Source organism: Furipterus horrens, unplaced genomic scaffold (genome assembly GCF_987537825.1).
Source record: "Furipterus horrens unplaced genomic scaffold, mFurHor1.1.pri manual_scaffold_8, whole genome shotgun sequence".
NCBI classification, from domain to species: domain Eukaryota; kingdom Metazoa; phylum Chordata; class Mammalia; order Chiroptera; family Furipteridae; genus Furipterus; species Furipterus horrens.
In genome coordinates, this window is record NW_028327178.1 from 4,958,471 (window position 1) to 4,980,572 (window position 22,102).

Below are 22,102 nucleotides of genomic sequence, written 5' to 3' on the forward strand. Positions count from 1 at the left end.
TACAACCAAGATTCCTCTATCCAGCAAAGCTATCATTTAAAATGGAAGGGTAGATAAGGTGCTTCCCAGACAAGGTAAAGCTAAAGGAGTTCATCATCACCAAGCCATTATTACATGAAATGTTAAAGGGACATATATTTTTTTTAAAGATCAAAACTATGAACATTAAAAGATGAACAAATTCACAACTATCAACAACTGAATCTAAAAACAAACTAAGCAAGCCACCAATACAGGAACAGAATCTTAGATTCGGAGATAATTTGGAGGGTTATCAGCTGGAAGTGGGATGAGGAGAATGGGGGAAAAGGAGCAGGGATTGAGAAGCACAATTGATGGGTACAGAATAGACAGGGGAATGTTAAGGACAGTATAGAAAATGGAGAAGCCAAACAATTTATATGCACAACCCATGGACATGAACTAAGGGGGGAGGGAACTGGTGGAGGGAAGGGGAGTACTGGGCAGAGGGGAGCAAAGAGGGAAAAATTGGGACAACAGTAATAGCATAATCAATAAAATATATGTAAAAAAATGATACAGCACAGCACACATTGTGATAAATAATTACTAAATACAAACTAATCATTTGCTGGAAATGCATGACTTAATGAGGTAGATAAATACATTTTTTCAACTAGTTTGTATATCCATGGGTAAAATTACTTATTGATAGAATGATATCATAACTATCTTTAGTTTTATTTATTCTTTGTCAAATGTAGGCACTGGAAAAGTTGATCACATGTTGACAAAAACGGAAAATGCGTTATAGTAGAGTCATCATCTGTGTGGGTTTTAAATATGTTTCTAAACATATGGCAAAGCTAAATTTTGATCTTATATCAAAATTAATTTTTATTATCTATAAACTGATGAATCTATTAGCTCTTAATCCAGTATATTTATGGAAAAATGTAGAAACCACCTGAAATGCCAAAGAGTTTCTGACCCATTGATTAGTTGGTTTCTCAACACCAATATTTCAAAATATCTCTCGGTGTGGCACACCTAAGTTTCCCCCGGTGTAGCCACTGTTCTAAAATAACACTGGGAGTGGGAGATAAGCGTGCCTTTCATTTGAGATGTGGGAAGAGAGAACTTGCTTGCAAAACTCTTGCTTAGGCAGATCAACCTCTGAAGACCATGCATGGAAGCTGGGACTCTGGGGCTGAAACCAGACAACCATGGCTGTTACCTCTGGAGATCATGGGGACGTGGCACAGCGGGGGTGGGGGTGGTGGTAGTGCTCCAACATCTGCAGGTCTCTCCATGGAAACAGGGAGGGCAAGAGAATAACAGAATCAAAAACTCCTGGATGCAAACACAGAAAGAGACCCGTAGATATAGACAGCAGAGGGTAGAGGGGCTGGTGACGAAGGCGGCGGGGGTGGGGGGTGGGGGATGGAGAAGCGCAGGTTGGTGGTGACAGAACAGTCAGGGGGACGTAAAGCCCAGGGCAGGGGACAGAGTCAACGATGTCGTGGGGCCAGGCGGGTGCTGGAAATGTCTGGGGGGGATGCTATGTAAAGTATGTGATTGTCTGAGCACTGTGGTGTACACCCAAAACTAACACAAAATTATATTGAATGTTTAAAAAAACAAACCCACCTCTGGATGTCTGGGGCAAAATTAGGTGACCGCTTTTCCCTGTAAAACTAAGACCCAGGGGGGTTAAAGGCAGTCCACGCCCAGCTCCAAGAACTGAGGCAAAAGCGAAAGGGCAGCAACAGCGCCTGAGGACAGAACCCCGAAGTGGACAACAGACACTCCCCGAAAGCCGAGCGTGTCGGGTCCGTGTGAAACCAGGGTGTTTACACATTCTGATGGGTGAGCGAACGCAAGAGGCCCATAGCAAAGTCTGAGAAACTGGACTAATCCGCATCCTACACACTCTTTAAAAAATCAGACAAAACTTCCTTCAGAAACACGCCCTACGCTGAGAGGGGAGTGCTGAGACCAGGCTCCATAGTGGGAGTAACAGGGGCGACAAAAGCAGGAGAGGGTCGCTTAGGGAGCAGAGCCAGGAGTTTAGGGAATGGATAAGGCCCACAATTCAGGACACTTTACACAAATATTAAGAGCAGGGAGCTCTACAGCCGTGAGGATAGAAAATATTTCTTGATCCACCCGCTTTGTATTTTAAGCACAGAAAACGGAAGTCTGTGTAAGAATGAGCAGCAGAAAACAATGAAAGAATCACACATGATGTTATTATAAGGCTGAAGAGCAGAGAAAGTTATCGCCAACGATGACAGTATGCTGCAGATGAGAACATTGCAAAGACGCTAGAGAAAGAGATCACGTTTTCCAACAGGACCTAAACAAAAATGATAAAATTATAAATCACGTGAAAGGGCAATGCAACCAAGAATTAGAAAAACCTAGAAGAGTTACAGAACTTGGGAAAGAATTGGACATAGAAGGAAACCAATTTCAAGGTAAACTAGAAAGAACACAAAATATATAAAAGCAAAGATAAAGAAATTACCTTAAGAAATGAGGCAAAAGAGAAGAAGATGCTAGAAATCCAAAAGTAATGAAGATAAAAGATTAAAATGATATCAGAAACTGTAACAGAGGGGAGTACCAAAGAAAACTCAACATATATGTCAGGTTTTTAGTTCTTGCCATGAAAACAGCCTAGAAATAATGATTGTCCCTCTGGTAATGAGGTGTTTTCCATCGTGGGAACCCAGGACCCCAAAGAAGTGGCTGATTTCAGGCCAAAAAGAGGACAATACTGATATATCAGGTCATAGCACAGAATACAGAAACTATAAAAGATCTCTAGGAATGTGTCCAACATTCAGAGGAGCTAATGTAGAGAAGAGTCTTCTCTACTATGGTATCTTTGGAGTATCAGTTAGATTAATAACTGTAGTAAATTAAATCACATCCAATAAGTTTTAATTCATGAAGTCATAATGATACTCAAAGTCACTACTTGGCTTAACACTAGGGGTGCTAGTGATCTGATTCTTTTTAAATCAATAAAGAAAGGATGCAACATACAGTAATGGAAGGCTGATTTTTTCTTCCATAGGCCTGTGGGAGTGTGAGTAAAAGTGAATGGTAGTTCATCAAATCATAACATGAATCTAAAGATTGGGTTGGGAAGAATTGATGTCTTAAGAATATTGAGTCTTCCTATCCATGAATAGAAGTATCTTCAAGATATTTTTTGAATATGTTACTATTTTAATTACTTCGAAGCCCTTTAAACTTCACAGAATATTATTCTCCAAGTTCACACACACACACACACACACACACAGCCTGAAGTCCTTTAGCTCACAAAAACAATGAAATTATAGAACATCAAAGTTCTTGAGGGAAGAATGTGTTTTAGATTTTTTACTTTTAGATAAACAGAGTTTTTAAAAGATTAGCACAGTTTGATCTTTAATTAAATATTGCCTGAAGCTGCACATCATTGCTTTAGTATAAAACCAGGAAAAATCACATTGGAATATATTTGATTAGAGCTAAAGCTTGTTATTTAACTTCACCAAGTTAAAAATTAGTGCCCACATTGGTAATGAGAAGATCTTACATGTCTGCAAATACTCGAAGATTGCAATGTTTTCCTTTGTTACTTGACTTGGTCCTTCTCTCTATAACATGGGATAGTGTCCTGTGCTTCTATCAAAAAAACCAAAGTAGTCATTTAAGGAAAATAATATTTGAAAATGTTGATTTCTTGCTTCAGACATGCATAAAATAGCTAAATGTTAATATTTTTCTTATGACAAAGAGAAAATTGCAGTTATTATTTTTTTTCTAAATGAGATTTTCATAAAAAATCAGCGTGATTTTATGTTCTTTATTGAGCAGGGACAGGAATAGCTGGTAGGATAGCAGATCATGCAAACCCTATTCAAAAACCTGCATAAGTTAAAAGAAGTCACTCATAAAATTCCATTGTTAGACAATCCAGAATGGGCAAATCTATCGCACTGAGTTAGATGAGTGATTACCTAAAGCTGGGGCCGGGGGGCATTAGAAGTGTCTGCCAGGAGACGCAGGGTTTCTTTCTGGATGGATGAAATGTTCTAACGCTGACTGTGGTGATGATTTCACCACCGAGTTCATTAAAAACCGCTGAATTGTACTCTTTAAATAGGTTCATCGTACAGTATGTGGAATACATTTTAGTTGATGTTAAATACATGTGAAGAGCAAAGATCATTCCAATCAGAAGCATTACAGCAATTATGCCTTCTAATTTAATTTTAAATCTCAAAGAGCTTCTGTGAGGAGCGTTCTTAAACCTGCTGAAGCACGAATGAGCTTTTTCTTTTTCTGCTCTTTTTCCGCTTTTAATTTGTCTCATTGGTATCTCCTCCATTTTAGGGAAAACCCAAAAGCTCACTCAGTCACTTCTCTTCGCATTTTGTAATTTAACAACACTGAGATTGGGATTCGAAATGAATTTGAGAATTTCCCAGTTCCCAAACTCTCTCTTTCTATGTTAAGATCGTAACGGTAGTTAAAGTTAAGATTTAAGTTTAATTAAACGCTGATGATGCTATTCCCTTCTCATGTAAACAAGTTATTCTTGGAAACACCCCCTCGTACAGACATTTTCACTGACGTGGTGACTTGGGATCTGTGGCTGCAACCTGGCTCTCGGGGAACATATGGCGCTCTTGCAATCTTCGGAGATCGGCAACCAAACTGTGCAAAACCTTTTCCGCAGCCAAACAGCTGACAGAACCTCTTTTCTTCTTTGGGACTTTGTGCCTGTTTGTGTAAATAATGCAATCTCTTAGAATCAGCAAAAGCCATCTCTCTGGGGGTGGGCAGGGTGGGGGACAGACATTGCAAAAGAGGCCAAAGTAGCGTCTCTTCTTCCAGCAACTTTCCTTCCCTCGTCCTAAGACATCCATCACGCGCCTTCGTTAAGTGCATGCCCACGGGCTACGACCCCTCCTCGCTAAGGCAGACCCTGGGGTGCCCCCCAGGGGTCTCCGCCCGCGAGAGGAGTGCTTCCCGGGGAGGAGATAAAAAGCAAACGACGTCTTGAAGTAAGTGCGCAGCGCACCCCGAGGTGGGTGCAGACGAGGCAGCGCCCCGCGGCCCAGCGCCGCCTGGCGGCCTTCGGGCGTCGGGCGTCGGGCGAAGGGACCGCGGAGGGCCGGTGTGAATTCAGCTTTCTGGAGCCTGAACATCCTACAATCGGATGCGAAAGCAAACTAACCACGGAAGTAAATATTTACTTAAAACGAGGCAGCAGCAATCCACAAATCTGGGAAAGCTTTCAAATATAAAATGTCACAAAATCCTAAAATACAGATTATAACACTACTAAATAATTAAAAAGCTAGATCCCCCCCCCGATTTTTGACTGTATATCAGGGTTTAGTATGACAGAGATGTTGTAAGAGTATTTTTATAGAAAGGGCTTAGTCTTTCTTCCACAATAGTTTATTTTTTAAATAAAATTGCAATAAATAAGCCCACAGCGTAACACACTGGCTCATCTCTTATTTGGAATAGTCACTGTTTGACGTTTGTAACCCACAAATACAGATTTTCTAAAAAAAATGACCTTTCCCGTGGTTTTATTTAAAAGGTGGGTTCATGGTCAAGTGCATTCCTGCGAGGAAAGAGCGCGGACGGAGCGGTGCTCGGGGGACGCGTGGGGGTGGGAGGAGCGCCCGGCCCGTCCGCCGTGGGAGGGAGGGCGGACGGATTCAGAGCAGGCGCCCTGCCCGGCACCCCGCCCCCCGCATGACGCAAGCGGTCAGTGTCATCCACCTGCCACCAGGCGGCTGGCGGGTCACCTGCGGGAGCGGGGTCCTCCCGGGCCGGTGCTCGCTTCTGCTGCGGGCAGCGGGGGGGCTGAGCAGGGAAGGGCGGGGGGCCTGATGAAACGAGAGGGAGCCGGAGCTGCTGCTGCCGGGGTTCGCGCGCGTGGGGAGGAGGCGCGCGGGGCGGGGGAGGCCTGGGAGGCGGAGCCGCACCCGCAGGCTGAGAGCGCGAGCTCCTCCCCGGGGCCTGCGCGCTGGTGCGCCGGAGGGTTTGCTGGTGGCGGGGAGGGCGTCTGGGGAAGGGGGCGCTGAGAGGTTTCCCGGCCCCCGCCCACCGCCAGTGAAAAGGAGGGGGGGAGAGGATGAGGGGGAGGAGGAAGAGAGACACCGCACGTCTTCCAGGGCCCTCTATGACGGTGCCGTACGCAGAACAGCTCCATAGGACATAATCCTGTTCAAAGGGATTTGTGTAGACTCTCAGCTCCATGTCACGGAGAGGTCTGACCTCCTTATTTCCCCCCAATCAGAAAGGTGCATTCCCGTGTTTGAGATGAGGGTTCAGGGTCGGCTACGAGCACATGATGAGGTCCCACAAAGCCGCTGTTCCGAGTATTTACTATAACATTTTATAACAGAGCACTGTAAATTGTAAATGACTGGAAACATTGTTATTATCACAAAAATAAGATTTCTTCATAAAATCCCTATTAGGATACCAGGTCAAAGCACAAAAATTGCAAAGATTAAAAAGTTACATTTCATTTTCAGCTCGACATCAATTTTTAAATGTTAGCGTTATTCTCCACCGTTGGAAAAGGATATGACTCTCATGGAAAGAATCAGAGTCATTTATTGTTAAAGCAAGGCACAAAAATTACTTGTAATCATTATCACTTACATGAACACATGATTTTCTAGATCATGAGATTTCATAAAAATGATAATTTCAGCACACTGGAACTCATAATCTAATCCCCAATCAATATTTATAGACTCGCAAAGGAAAAATAACATAAGTATTCAATTCAGCAGGGGAATATCATCTTGAATGTAATCACCTCTACTACTCATTGTCTGGGTTGTATTTCAAATAATTATTAGATTTTTAAATTAAATGCTTACATTTACTCTTCTCTAAATATCAGTGATTTAAGAATTATTCCCCTCTAAAACACACCGGACTTTCAAATACATTTTTAAAAATCGTGGTCTATTCAGTACATCTGTTTCCAACTCTAAAATTTACTAATCTTTCCAGCAGCAGGTTCTAGCCAGCCCTGTTTTGCTTATAACAGTTTCAGCATCTAAAACAGAATCAAACTGTATTCAAAAATGTTTGTATAGAACTTGAAGAACTACAGTGAAAGCGAACCATTTTCAGAATTTCTGAGAAATGAAGTAAAAGGAATTCATATGACGTCTGATAGGATGTTGACACAATTTTTTATTTATTGTAAGTCAACTACACGGGAACTTTGAACATTTTACACTTTTAATTACTCTATAATGGCATTTCTAAGTGTACCATAAAAGTCTTGTTCTGTTATCATCCATTATAAAATAATTAAACAAAGAATATATAAATAATTACATTTGACTAAATATTTTTATTTATTCCATTTTAAAATAGTTTTTTAAATTTTATAATATTTTATAAAAATTTAAATATATGTGCATACCACACCTTTTTAATAAAGGTCCTAAGACTATCATGAATTCCTTTTTAGGAAGTGAAAAGGGGTACTTTAAAATAATACCTATATAAATGATTCAAAATGTTTTTTCTTTATCTTAGTTTAAATTAACTTTTCATCACCTATAATAAAAACTTTTTTCATTCTTTGCTGCTCAAATTCATAGTTCATCTAACTAAAACATGCACTCAAAGCTTTAAACAGTTGAACAAAATTTCCACAAAAACACAGAAATTTTGAAGCTTATGTATTAATAAGTATTTCTGTCTGGGCATCAAAATATAAACCCAATTTATCCTGCAAAAACATTGGTTTTATTTTTTTCTCATCTATAAAGCTTGGTGATGCAATTCAAAATATACATTTTTCCCACTTGATATCCGAAACAGCATCCTTGAATAGAAGAAAAATTAAACATTTTACAATATACATATCACTTTGTGAGCCAACTCAAAAACATGACTTTTTTCAAAAACAGTTGCTACATAGATGTTAAATTACTTGTATAAAAAAGCTATTAGGAAACTAATATTATCGAGTCTGCACTACCCACTAGTGGCAATACACAGTAAATGCATGTTTCTTTTACAATTAAAGGCCAATTTTTTTTATTAAATTTCTTAAATACTAGCTTTCTCAATGAAAGTTAGAGCCCTTTATAGTACAAGGCAAATACACATATGAGTACACTCTAAGAATAACATTATTTTTATGTGTCTATGTTCACACCCAGAGATCCCATGTTCAGTTATCCACATGTGACTATAAATACTGAGTCCACATGTCAATGCATGTGTGTGTACAGCCGAAGTTTCAGCTAGAAACAAAGCCACTCTGACAATCTAACATAAATCCATTAAAGGGGAATAAACCGAATCTAGCTTGTTAGTTTTAATTGTTTAATTTACTCGTCGTGGAGAAATGTTCTCAAACTAACTTTCCGTGGTTCTCACTGAGGTGATTCCGTTACAAACTGTTTTCACGCAGGAGCATTTGTTAAGAGGATTAGGACACGCTCTCCCTTCGAATCTCTGTGGTCCCCTGGTCTCGCAGAGCCTGATCGTTACCGTAATTACTGTGCATCGTGGCCGCATGGGTGCCTGCGTCCGGTCTGGAAGTCAGGCAACTAAGGTTCCCGAACGTTCCATCGTGGGAATTCAGCAAACTTACGTTAACGACTCTAAACTTTATCACTTGCCGGAAACAAACCTGTAGCAATATTCACATGGGGTTTCAGAAACAAAGAGGAATATTGCTTTTTCAACAACTGACGGTGAGTGCTTTAGATGAAGGCGCAATGACGTAATTGATTTAGCTACTCAGCTTCTTTAGACAGCTGTCAGCTTTCTTGTGGTGTGTGTGTGTGTGTGTGTGTGTGTGTGTGTGTGTGTGTGTCTACACAAACATATACATGAACGTGCACCCACTAAATATTGAGTCATTCAAGAGCATTGAGCATCTCGTGACTTTTGCTCGGTATCTTTGCTCATTATTCTACCCTACAACGCTTTAGTGCACAGAATATGTACTACTCGTATTGTTTAGATAATGAATACTAAAAATCATTGAAATGCCAAGGATTCGTGCCCGAACCTCATTGCTGAACACGCAAAGGAAAAATGTAGAGGCAGGTGGCTGCTCTTGAATAGCGATCGTGCCCATGTGAAAAGAACCTCTCAGTGCTCCTGAGATCCATCGATGTTTTCAGACCGCTTTATGAAAGACGAAGATAACACTACTTAATATAGACGCTGGGAGGCAGCGACACCTGCAGCGGCCCCCGCGCGTGTCCCTGCGATGACTAGCTGACCGTGTCGTGGGCCGACCACTAAAAGGATGTGTTGTTTAGAAGCAGGCTTCTCCCAGCCTGAGTCGGATGGGGCCCTGGGGCGCGGGAGTCCCAGTATTGCTCCTGCAGAGGAAACGCCACCTTCACGTCCTTCCCTCGCGGCTGTGGGGCCCCCCGCTGCCCGGGCTGCACGCGGACCGGAGGGACCCCTGAGCCTCACTGCCTCCTGTGGGTCTTCGGCCTCGTACCTCTGTCCCCATTTCTGAACATCGATTCCTTCAGCTCTTCGTACCTCCGTCTCCATAGAGCCGCCGCTGACGCCAGGCGTTCGACTTCTTTTTCCAGAGATGAGCGAAGTCTGAACGAAGAGTTAAAAGCAAGACAGGTTTACAATTTTAAAATAATTTTAGGAGTGCATTCCGAGTTCGATGGGCTCTTGTACTATTTTTTTTGTGTTTATGTATGATCATCGTAACGACAGAAAACCTTTTATAGTTTATTAAAAATTATAAATATGGAATTAAACTTGGTTTGATTTGTTATTCTGTCAATTACCTTTATAGTCAGTTAAACATATATCATTTATCTTTGCCAGTATCAAAATAATTGACTGTTTGCCTGCTTTCCCCTGTATTTTAATTTATTGGAGTTACAGGAGTAGAACATGGAACATTTTTTTCTCAGAAATTAAAAAATAATTTTTAAAGGAAAATGTATCTAGAAAACATATTAACAATTTTAATTAAAGGATATTAATTACACTTCTCTACTGAAGTCTACATTAATAAATGTTCTTATTAAAAATAATTTTGAGAACTTTTATTCATAAATAGAATAGTAAAAACTTGGACTTGAAAATTGGAGAAAAGTCTAGATTTTTACATTTACAAGTTCAAAATCATGCATATTTAAGATCAATGCCAGATTTTAACATTACACTTTAACAAATCAAATTATAGTGTTAACCAAGAGCACACATAGCATCAAAATGATATATTATTACTGAAGAGTAAATGCCAAGCCTCGAAAAGGGCATCAACATTACTGGGGTATCTTTTTTTTTTCTAGAAAGTTATAAGTTCAAAAAATACATTTCAAACTACATATTTATTAAACTTTTACTCTTAGTTACAGATAAGTATAGATACAATCTAAAGATATAACTTTAGATTGTACCTAGACTTAGCATACATATTATTAGTTCATCAAATGAAAGTAATTTAATTTTGACAAAGTATATAAAATGAATATTCTTATTCCTTATTTAAGGCAAATTAGTAATACTTAAATATAACATTTATTCTTGGATAAAATAACTAATTGTTAGGTTACTGAAAGAAAATTTTGTAGTTTTATTATGTAAAAAGGTAGAATTTAGACAGAAGCAAGAGGATGGGTAATTCATAAAAACTAATGGGAATGTGGTACCTGGATATTTTTAATATGGCCTCATCAAAAACTTTTGTGACTCTATTTATTCAAGCAAGCATGAGCGACATTGCACACAAATTCATACAGCAGAGGGCACTCTTGAAATCCTGTATTTTCCGGCCTAAGCAATTTATTCTAGATTTTGGAAGGATTTTCTTAATTGAGTCAAATTTAAACTGTCATCATAATGTTTGAACTACAAGAAGGCAAAGAATAAAACATAATTTTACACTAAAATATTGCATATTTTATGCACAAATTCCTTTGAAACACTAACTTAACATAAAGCTTAGCAAAAATACAGTATTTTAATATAATGATATAAATTCTTTAAAAATAAGATGGTTAAAGTATATAATATTTTCAGAACATAAAGTATATTCTGAAATTTTTGATGGAAAGCATGATTATAACCTATTCAATTTTTTGATACTTTGTAAGCTATCATGATCCCAAAATAATTGAGTATTAAATGCAGACATCAAGATGGGAAGCTTAAATAAAATTTCTCAAGAATGAAAATTTCTGAAAATTCCCAGAAATAAATATTAATCACTTATTTTACAATGAAAATTCATTGTAAAGTATCTGATCAGTATTTTCCTAAATGCCTGGTACATGTTTTTACCAGGCAAAAATAACTAACTTGTACTGACATTTAGATATCCATTTTTCTATTAGCCCAAAACTTAAACTAACTATTAAACAATGAGGGTAACAATGTGTGTAAATATACTTGTACTTTTAAGGATCAACCTACTTGCCAGTTTCCGATTGCATTTCCAACTATTTTAGTTACATCTTTTGCCTTCCTTCATTTTCAGCAAATAGCCAAAAGCCACTCCAGTTCATTTAGTTAGAAAAGAGGTAATTAAAGAATATTGTCACACTCGGAGGCATCCGGGAGGACTGGAGACCACGGCTTGGAGGTGACACATTCAGGAACACGGCCTACTGTCGTGCCGCGGGCTGGTCCTGTGAGGTCCCCCTGCCTGTTGCCTTCCCTGCCTGCTGCAGGTACACTGTCCTGGCAGCCATTAAGTGGCTGATATGCAAATATATTCATATTCGCTAATTTAAGCAGAAAAAAGGATATTAATAGTTCAAAGAATCTCTGGGAGAGTCAGAGAAGGAAATGAGGACCCAGGAAGCCAGAAACCACAAACCTCAGCCCCTGAGATGTTCCCATGGGCACCCACAGAGGGCGCCATGAAGGCACAGAGAGCTCAGCATGACCTCAGTCCCAACAACTGGAGACACAAGAAAGTGCCAATGCAGACCAGAGGCTACTAACTAGTTCCTCTCGAAATAAGATCCTCACCAGGATGGACTCTGGGTGCTCACTGCCTTGGAGCATTATCTTTTACTTCTAAGGCCAGGTGACTAACTCTGAATACCTGCTCCCAGATCAAATACCTGCACCCTGATAGGAAGGGGGACCAAGGTAGAGAGGTAGAAACATAATAGCATTTTTGTAGTCTATGCAGAAAAATGGACTCTTTCTCATTAGGTGGACAACTGCCTAAACACGACATAGAAACTGGAGGGTAAAAAATGGCAAAAGCACACAAAAATGAACTCAACTGAATTAAAGACATAAACAAAAGACCTGAAGCCATGAAAGTCCTGGTAAAAACCATAAGAGGAAAAGCTCCTGGAATGGGTCTCGGCAATGATTTTCCTAATTCCACACGAACAACACAGGCCCTGGCAAATGCTCAGATACTGGATAAGGACACAGAAAACTGAACAGTGCTGCAAGAATAAATAACGTGATAAAGTTCAGCTGGTTCGACGAGGAGTTCCTCCTCAGTGACAACGATAGGAATGATTCCCCGTCCTCTCGGCTGATTCTTGTGCTTCCATCTGGAGAATTTTCCCACCAGCTGGGAGCACAGAAAAAACCGTGTTCACATCTTCTCGACTCCAGCCTCCCACTTGCTGAGATTCCAGGAGGAGGAATTTAAAAGTTTAGGCAGATTTATAGCAACAGGATATGCTATATCCTTGGGAAACATTCTCGTGATGGAAAAAAAAAACAGGCTTGGCAGTCGCCTCCTGTGGATTACAGGCTCGGGACGCCTCACAGACCCCAGCACCCTTGGGACGGCCCCACGAGGAGGAGGGTGAGAAGACAGAGGGGGATGGAAGGCCCCCTTGCCCCTTCCTCTTTGTCTGCCGAGGTTCGTATATTGGAGTCAGGGAGAACTGGAGAATTTACGTCTGCGGAGGTTGTCCACTTATTCCGAGGAAGTCAGATACACACGTGCGTGTACATGTGCAGGAGAGAGAGAGTGGAGATGCACATGCGTATCGTTAAAGCGGCACCCTAAGGAGCTTGTGTCCAGGAAACAGTTTCGTGTGGCTCTGATTTCATTACAGCTGTGAAGCAACATGTGTGGGTGTGAGAGACGCCCAGAGCCACTGAAAAGTTAAAATCAGACTAGGTTCGGGGAGACGGTGATTGTACTAACTGTCTACTTACTCTCTTTCTTTGCTTAAGATTTTTTGGAACTCATCCAAATGCACCTGCAAAGCTGACATTTCAGACACTTGGTTCTCCTCCAAAGGCAGGTTTACTGCGGGCTGTCTTCGTCTCGGCTCCGTCACCCCGTTTTCGGAGCCACCATTCTTAAATGTGGCAGGACAGTCCAGATCGAGCTTCATCTCAGTTGATCTTAATGGGTTGAGAACCGAACTTTCTTCCTGAAAGGAAAAAGAAAACAAAACATAGAACAATTATTACTGTTGAGTTTTTTAATTTCTCAGTAGAAAATCATGAAGAATATGTCTGTATTTTTGGAAGGAAGCAAATGATATGATTCAGGATCAAATTCATATTTTCCTTTTTTTTTTCTCTCATTCTCTAATAGTGTTATACAGCCAAGCTGTAACTTGTATTCTTCAAGGGTTTTTTTCCATGCTCTACCTTATTATAATCAAATACATTTCTCAGAACGTCTGCTTTAACTTTTAGTTTAGGTTTTCTTTTTCTAATCACAACTAAAAATAGCCCTGCATAAACTTAAACAGCTGTAAAGAGTTATTTAATGAGTTTATGAATTTCTCTTTAAAGTTTATTTTGTCATGAAGCAGTCGAGAGTTTCAAAGTGAAGCCAGCTGATTATTTTTAAACATCTTTGCAGAACAGAGTAGAAAGAATTTTCAAGGAACTCTGAATGTTTTAATAGGCTTGTTTATTAAACTATTTTTTAGATCACTAGTTAAAGCTCAAATAGAGTTTAATGGGACATTTTAATATACATGAACATCATTGATCAGAGCAGCACATTGCCTCAAAGTTACATCATAATCCCCAAACTGAGCCAAACTCATGCTGTGGATTTAAATTTTCCCTGATTTGTGGGCTTAAAATGAGATGAAGCCAAGTTTAAATAAAATCTCAATTAATATCCAAGTTTAAAGAAAAATCTTGTTTTCTTTTAAATGGTTTTATTTATAAAATTTTTATACAGTGTGAATATATATATATATATATACACACACATACACACATACAAAGACATAAAATATATTATACATTTTGAAATTATAAAAGCAGAAATGCACATAGTAGAAAATTTGGAAATGTCAGTAAAAACAAGTATTGTTAATATAATATAAATTTTCATATATATTATGTTAAATATGTTATGTTAAATATATGTATATATTTTATGTTAAACATATTATTATATATTCTTTTTATATAATTTCTCCTTATCTAATGTAAATCTCATACTTACAATTACTAACAGTCTAAAATTCTTGACCTCTATATTTTGTTTCTGCTGTTACATACATATATTTAAATATCTGCAACTGTCCTGCCTCTTTAAAAAATAGGTTCTCCTTATAAGGTTCTCCCTCTAGTTACTAGCTTATCTTGCTTCAAATAAAATCTTAATGATACTTCATTTTTAGTATTTATTTTTAAAATAGTACATGAATGTAAGGTTTCTAGCATGGTTCATCTCTACTTTCTCTCAAAAAGTAATGGTTATTATGCATATTGTTTTGAAAAACAATAAAATAAGACATGTGCTGTTCCCCTTGGGAACATACCATGGTAAGACAATCCATTCATACATGAGTATCTTTAGAGTTGGCAGAAGAACTGATCAAAATAAAAACAGCTAATTGAAACTTTGTTCAGCCAATACCTATTTCACTACCATAACAAGGAATTTTAACTATCTTTTTCCTAAATGAACAAACTTTTAATACGTGCCTACTATGTGCGATGTTCTTGACACTGATGATACAAAGATATTCCAGATAAAGTCCCAACATATTGAGAATTTCTCAGCAAAATATGTGTGAAGGGAATCTTTCACATTCTCAAATGTGGTATCTAGTACTTGTAGTAATAAATAATTCATACATTCGGAGCAACTTACATGAGCTATATGTCCTCATCTCCATCACTACATTCAAATACCTGCCTTAACACGAATTTTGAAAATACATAACATTTTCCCAAACATGTACACAACAAGACTAACAACTTAGCTTGTCAAATTAAAATATATATATATATATATATATATATATATATATATATATATATACACATATATATTTAAACAAACCTAGAGGAATGAATAAGCTTAAGCAATTAGAATGTTGCCATCTTTTAAAATTATTTTTATTTACAATGATATTTATGTTCTACCTTTCATAATGTACATACATTATGGAAAGGCTCAAAATTTTAGATGGAATTACAGAGGAGCAGTTTTATGTTTTTAGAAATGGAATTACATAGAACGGGATAATAAAATAAACTAGATACTATGAAAAGAAATAACACAGATTCATAAAGTATGTGCCATGGGTTTTTTTTGTGTGTGTGTGTGTGAATAAATAAGTATATGAACTGTTAGATTAAATAAACATTTTAAAAATGTTTACTTCACACAGAATTTTTAGGGACTTCAAGGGTATAAGTATATCAAGAAATTCCAAGAGTGAATAGTGCGAAGAATCCCCTGCAGGTATTTGCCTGTGTGACTGATTTTATGGGAATTAATTGTGGGGCCAGAGTTCCAGACCTTGGGAAAAGTCCAAACGAGTGCACAGATAATCTATAGTATTATTGACGTAGCAAGGATACATGGAGAGAGAAATCTCTCCAAATATTCTTTTTCACATAAAACAAAAAATGCTGGATACATTGTTGCCATGAGAAAATGTGTAAGATCACTAATATGGTCTGAATTGTGTCAACCTCCAAATTCATAAGCTGAAGTCCTAACCCCTGGTCCCTCAAAATGGGACTGTATTTGGGAACAGGGTCTTCTGCACGGTGATTACATTAAAGGGAGGTGAGCGGGGTAGGCCTAATGGTGGGGCCCTTCTAGGGAGAGGGATCTTGGACAGAGAGCCACGCAGAGCAAAGACTGTAAAGACACAAGGAGGAGACAGGCGTCCTTAAGCCAAAGACAGAGGCCTCCCAAGAGACCAACCCCACTGACATCGTGATCTCAGACTTCTGGTCTCTAGAACTTTCTGTCGCTGTCGCCACCCCGTCTGTGGCACTTGGTTATGGCCAACAAGTGCAGTGCGCACCTGGACAGCGCCTTTCCCTTCCGGCCATCACTCCACGAGGCGCCCTAACAGGCCCACGAGACTGGTGCCTCTGTGACTGTCCCCTTACCATCCTGCTGGTGACCTCCTTGGCAGGACATTCTCCTTCTCCCAAGCCCTCCCGGGTAGACGCGCACGGCTGCGAGCCCCCTTGAAGTTGGCCCCTGTGCGCCCAGGACACTTCCGTGGAGCTAGGGTGCCTCTGGTCCCGGGTGACGAGAGCCCCCGACGCCTGCTTTGGAGGGGGCGAGCCCTGGCTCTTTTTCAGGGCGCTCAGCTCCTTCACCGCCAGCTCTAGCTTGATCCGGAGCTGGCGGCCCTCCTCCCGGGCGCTGTTCCTCTCGGCGCGGACTTTGCTCCACTTCTCCCTCCAGTTGGCGGTGCAGTCCGACCACCAGCGCATGGTCTTCTCCATCTGCGCGGCCCTGGCCCTGGCCTCTTCCAGCTCCCGCAGCCGCAGCTCCTCGCAGACGTCCCAGTCGTCCGCGCCGCGTGAGCGGGGCCCGAAGCGGGGGGCCGCAGGCGGCTGGAGCCTGGCAGGTGGCAAACAGGGGTCGCAGGGGTCCCGGGGGGCCGAGGCAGGTGCTGCCACCGAGTCCCGAGCTGGTGTAACCGGTGTCGGCTGCATCCGGAAGATTTGTGTTTCCTCGATTAACCGATAAATGGAATCTAAATTCATATTTATCTTCTCAGGCCTAAGAAAAGGCAAAAAAAAAAAAAATGAATTTCCTTTGTGGTTACAAAAGCAAGACTTACATTTAAAAAATTGGAAGAAAATGCATCTTTTCAATATTGACTATTTTATTTTCCAGCGTAACTAAAATATAGAGGAATTTATGCGTTGGTAATTATCCCCAAAGAAACAGAAATTGCTCTTCCTGAATCTTGCCAAACAAATACAAATAAAAATATGAGCATGCAGCGTATGGCATGAATAATTCATTTTAAATCCAATTCTATTCCTGTAACATTTATTGTAGCGTCCAGTTACTACTCAATGGTGGACCCCTTGTGCCCTGCTAATAACTGAAGCACAATGTGTTCAGGTGAGATGCACAATCTATTGATCTCTGGGAGGATAAGCCCCTGTCCCGGTCTAAACGTCCTGTGATGACCTCATTTCACTGCCCATTCACTGATCTCAGGGAAGCACAAGACCCGGTCTACTGATCAGATGTTCAGATGTGAGGGGGGGTCTCCTGCGGAAATTTCCCATCTACAAAAATTTGCAAACAGAAGAATAAGAAACATCTTCCTCTGCTTTCCTCTTGCCTGTACAAAGGCGTGACTCTGGACAAGGGCGAGCAGAGAAGCTGCCCCCTGACATCTAAATCGGTGGAACAGAAAGATGAAGCTTGTTGACTGAGCTCTGTGGGAAACCTGGAATGCGCCCCTCGGGGTAGTTTGCCCAGTGAGTAAGATGACCTATATTTACTTCAGCTCTGATCACTGAGATTTCTGCTCCTGGCAGTCGGAAGGTTATTTTATACATGAATTAATTCCGACGATTGTTAACATAGAATGTTAAGTTCTAAAATAATACACTGTCTTTGTCCTCAAAGGCTTTCGTGTCCAGAGAATGAGATAAGCACATATAATAAAAAAGGCATAGATTTATTTATTCAGTATATCTTTTTAGTGCCTGGATGGCGTGCCAGGCCAGTGTTCGCGTCCTTGGGTACAGGCAGGTGATCCCAGCACACAGCTGACCTTCCAGAACTGAGGAGTCTTCATGGCAGAGATAACACTACACAGAGTCTTAGCACCTTCAGAGCCTTAGTGAGAAGCTAAAAGTAGCCTTCCATGTGAAGTAGCAAAAGACAAATTCATGTGTAAATGCAAATGCTTCTTATCAATATGCACATCGATCCCTATGTCAAGGATCTAGCAACTGGAGTTTTTAAATGCTTAAAATATGAAGGTTAATTTACAAATTAATAAAGCTCTGGGTTTGTATAAGCTTACCCACTTTTATTATCAAATCAGAATTTCTGGTGTAAATAACAATTCATATACATAAAATTAATTCCTCTAATTTTTTGTTTGCTTTTATATAGTTTAGATTATAAACTGTCTCTTTATGAACCATCCATTTAATCAACTTAATGAATTTTACTTTATCAACAACTTACACAAAAGTGTCTATTCACTAAAAAATGATGATGTAATATTAAATGTGTATCACTTTCAGTTGTAGAAAAATTAAACACATTTTAACAAGTGTTCCACAGAGGTACCAAACCAATTCACTCTTTACTACAATACTTATTACAATAGTACGGACTCAAGGTTGCAATTATTTTGTTGGAATTGGTATATGCCCAAGCATATTTTAATGAATGCTGATGTGGAGCAATTGTTCCCTTCATTTTCTATAATTCAGAGGGCAATGAGCATATGATTGAACAAATTTCTTTGACAGTTAGTAAAGCAAGACCAATATTAAAATAGAAGAGAACAAAAGGAACTTTTAATTAAAAGCACACCAAATATCATGTATAATACATTCATATGTATTCATCGTTCACAATGTAATGAATTATTCTTTTTAGTTGCGATTCCAAAATTAAGACAGAAAACTTATTTCAGCATATTAAAATTAAATTTATCCTTGCCATTTTTATAAATAAATCAGTACCTTAAAATTGTAATGTCTTTAAAAATCTCTCCTTACCTTTTATGTCACTAGTATTTTGAAGACTCTATAATTAGATTCTGGTACATTGCGAGCTTGCCTACTCATTAACTATGTATTTTTCACAGCAGAGTAAACAAAACAGTTGAGTTGAATCATTCAGTGCCTGAACTTGAACAGTATTTCCTGTTCTAAAGTGTTTCTTTATCAAGCACAAATGGGGATATTTAATCTTCATGTATTTATTACATCATTTGTTTTCTCTATACATCTGTGTGTATGCTTTATGTCTTATTTAATATGATTGGAAGAGTATTTATGAGTGGTTTAGACAAAGCCTGTGATGGCTGAAAAAACATTTTAATACTGTTGACTTTTTGGTCTCAGACTGTTCTCACTACAAGAAGTGGGACCGGGACACAGGGACACTCTAGAAGGTGACAGATATGTTTATTACCAAGATTATGGGGCTGGTTTCATGGGTGCATGCATATGTCCAGACTCATCCAATTGTATACATTAAATACGTGCAGTATTTTTAATCAGTTACTCCTCAACAGAGCTATTAAAAATGTTCATGCCAGCAGGCTACCATGATTGCTGCCAAGGATATTTGAATGCGATACATTAACAAATAAATAAAATTTGATGAGCGTACAATACATAGATAACATCACTAAACACATTATTTCTCACTAAAGACGAGCTTAATGAAGAGATTTGGCTCCAGGCTGTACCACTTTAAGTTCTGATTCTGTCACTTTCTAAACAGATGATCTTGGACAAATTTCATAACTTGCCTTGGACTCATACCCTCATTTGTAAGAGGAGACAGGTATATCATATATCTTACTCGGTTCCTGTGACCATTAAATGGGGAAAATGCCTGTAGATTGGCTGGCCCAGCCTGTCTCTTCGGCAAAGTGACAGTTTTCCCCAGTGCTATCTATGTAAATCACAGATATATCGCCTTGGAATATTGTATTAATTTTTCCATTTCGTTCCCTCTTTTGAAAGAGAAACAGTATGTTTATAAAATGACAGCAGTATATAAAATTTGCAAAACGTTCTGAATTTCATTTATAAAGGTACAATCTTAATTTTATATCATATTGAGAGTATTCAGTGAATATTCGGTGCTGTCTATGAAATGAGGAAGTAGGCTTAGGGTCCCAATGGAACCAGCCCAAGTCATACAGTTATAAGTCTGGGAACTAAGGGAGTCTGAATCCAGAGCCACTGCCTCACCATATCAGAAAGCCTACAGCTTCAAAATATTTTCACTCTATCAAGATCATCTTTTAGATTATTTCAGAATTATTTTTGGCAGACTTCCATTCTGGATATTTCTATGCTTAAGTGTCTCCCAGTAAATTACACTACAACTAGTCAACCTGTCCTGACATTGTGCTTTCTCCAATTACAGTTTACATTCGATGTTATTCTGTATTAATTTCAGATGCACAGCACAGTGGTTAGACAATCACGTACTTTGCACAGTGGTCCCCACAATATCTCAAGTACCCACCCGGCCCCAAATATAGTTATTAGACTATTACTGACTATAGTTCTATATGTAATTTATATCTCTGTGACTCTTCGGTAACTAGCCATCTGTACATCTTAACTCCTTCAGCTTTTCATTCTGCTTCAACGGCCCTCCTCTGTCAGCCTTCAGTCTGTTCTCTGTATCGATGAGTCTGTTTCTATGTAGTTTATTTGTTTATTTTATTCTTTAGATCCCACATAGGAGTGAAATCATACGGTACTTATCTTTCTCTGACTGGCTTATTTCACTTAGCGTAATACTGTCTCGGTCCTTCCTTGCTGCCGCAATAGCTAAGATTCCCTTCTTTTCTATGGCGGAGCTGACACAGTGTTTTGAGTGGACCCAGCCTCCTTCCTCATCACAGCTCAAAGGAACTGCAGGGGCTGAGGCTCGTCCAGCGCTCCAGCCTCCTCTGTCGTTCTGCTTCCACGTCCCGTGTTGTGTCTGTTGATGGTACAAACCACGCCTCTACGACGCTCTGTGAGCCCTGATGGCCTTAGAGGAACAAGGTCCCTTCTCTGCACACACCCACTTCACCCTGTCTCCTCATCCTTCAGACAGCAGCTAGTGGGACCGAGGCTTGGCTCTCCTCCATCTCTTCAGGGCCTACGTCTCAGCAGAAAGTCCAACTTTGGCACCCGCTGTGATGGTGAAGAAAACACCCATGGCTTCTGCCACCCCGGGACCTCACTAATAACCAAAAGCAATAAATCAAACTAACAATCAGGCATTTCCCGTGTCTCTGAAAGAAATAGTGTATTGTGTAACTACAGATTTAGAGAAGTCTCTCGGAGGCGATGTCTTAGGTACGATCTGAAGGGTGAAGTGGACCAGAAATAAAAGCATATTTGGCAAAAGTTATACTATCGGGGAAGAATAAAATAGGATCCAGAGGGATTTTTGTTTTATTGTTTATACTTATTGCTTTCCATTAACCTATAGGAAATGAATTCTAAGTGAAGCTCTTTTCAGATTGTTTTCCAAAGAAGCATAGGTCCTCTAATGTGGACTCAATGATGTTAATAAAAGCCATAAGCAAGAAGAAAATAGATTAATACTGATTCAGATCACGATGCTAATGAAAAATTGGTACTATAGATATGATCCCACATACTCTGTTAAAAAGAGAAAAGAGGGATCAGTTTTTAATATTTGGAAAATTAAATGTGTTATATTTTAAAATGTGGCTTGTCAAGCATGCACAAAGAATTGGTTTAAAAACATGCATTTTGTATGGGTTGAAAGCAATAATGATGATGATGATGATGACGTATTTTTAAGACTGCTTTGCAAGGAAATACTCAATAGTAAATGTGAAAAATGCAGTTGTGGCAATGACAGGTGGAGCAATGACAGCGATTACAGGAAACAAAGTGGCCACCTGACACCCCTGGGTGCAGCTCCGGTTCTGCCCATGCTTACGTGTTACCTTTACAAAGCCACCCACTACGGTGGGTTATACGCAGGTATAGTCTACGTGCCTCGAGAATGTGAGGTTTTAGAATCCTACAGAGGCAGGAAACGCTTGCACAAACGGGGCCACCAAATAATACAAAATAAGTTGGTACATGCTGCCAATTACTTAAGGCTCAGAGCTTTCACCTCCCCAGAGCACTGTAGTATAAGACAAGCATAATTACAAACATTTAGAAACAAGTC

General features: G+C 39.5%; 1 protein-coding gene across 1 annotated transcript in view; it reads right to left on the minus strand.

Annotated features, from left to right (window-relative positions):
• The window catches only part of CCDC102B (coiled-coil domain containing 102B), a 101,136-nt gene extending 84,182 nt beyond the window's left edge, over positions 1-16,954 (minus strand). Inside the window, exons 1-4 of the mRNA XM_090286081.1 lie at positions 16,330-16,954; positions 13,156-13,376; positions 9,508-9,597; positions 6,934-6,937 (exon numbers count right to left, since the gene is read on the minus strand). Of these exons, the coding sequence (XP_090142207.1) occupies positions 6,934-6,937; positions 9,508-9,597; positions 13,156-13,376; positions 16,330-16,938 (924 nt within the window). The 5' untranslated portion in view covers positions 16,939-16,954. The remainder of the gene's footprint in view (positions 1-6,933; positions 6,938-9,507; positions 9,598-13,155; positions 13,377-16,329) is intronic.
• Between the last annotated feature and the right edge of the window lie 5,148 nt (positions 16,955-22,102).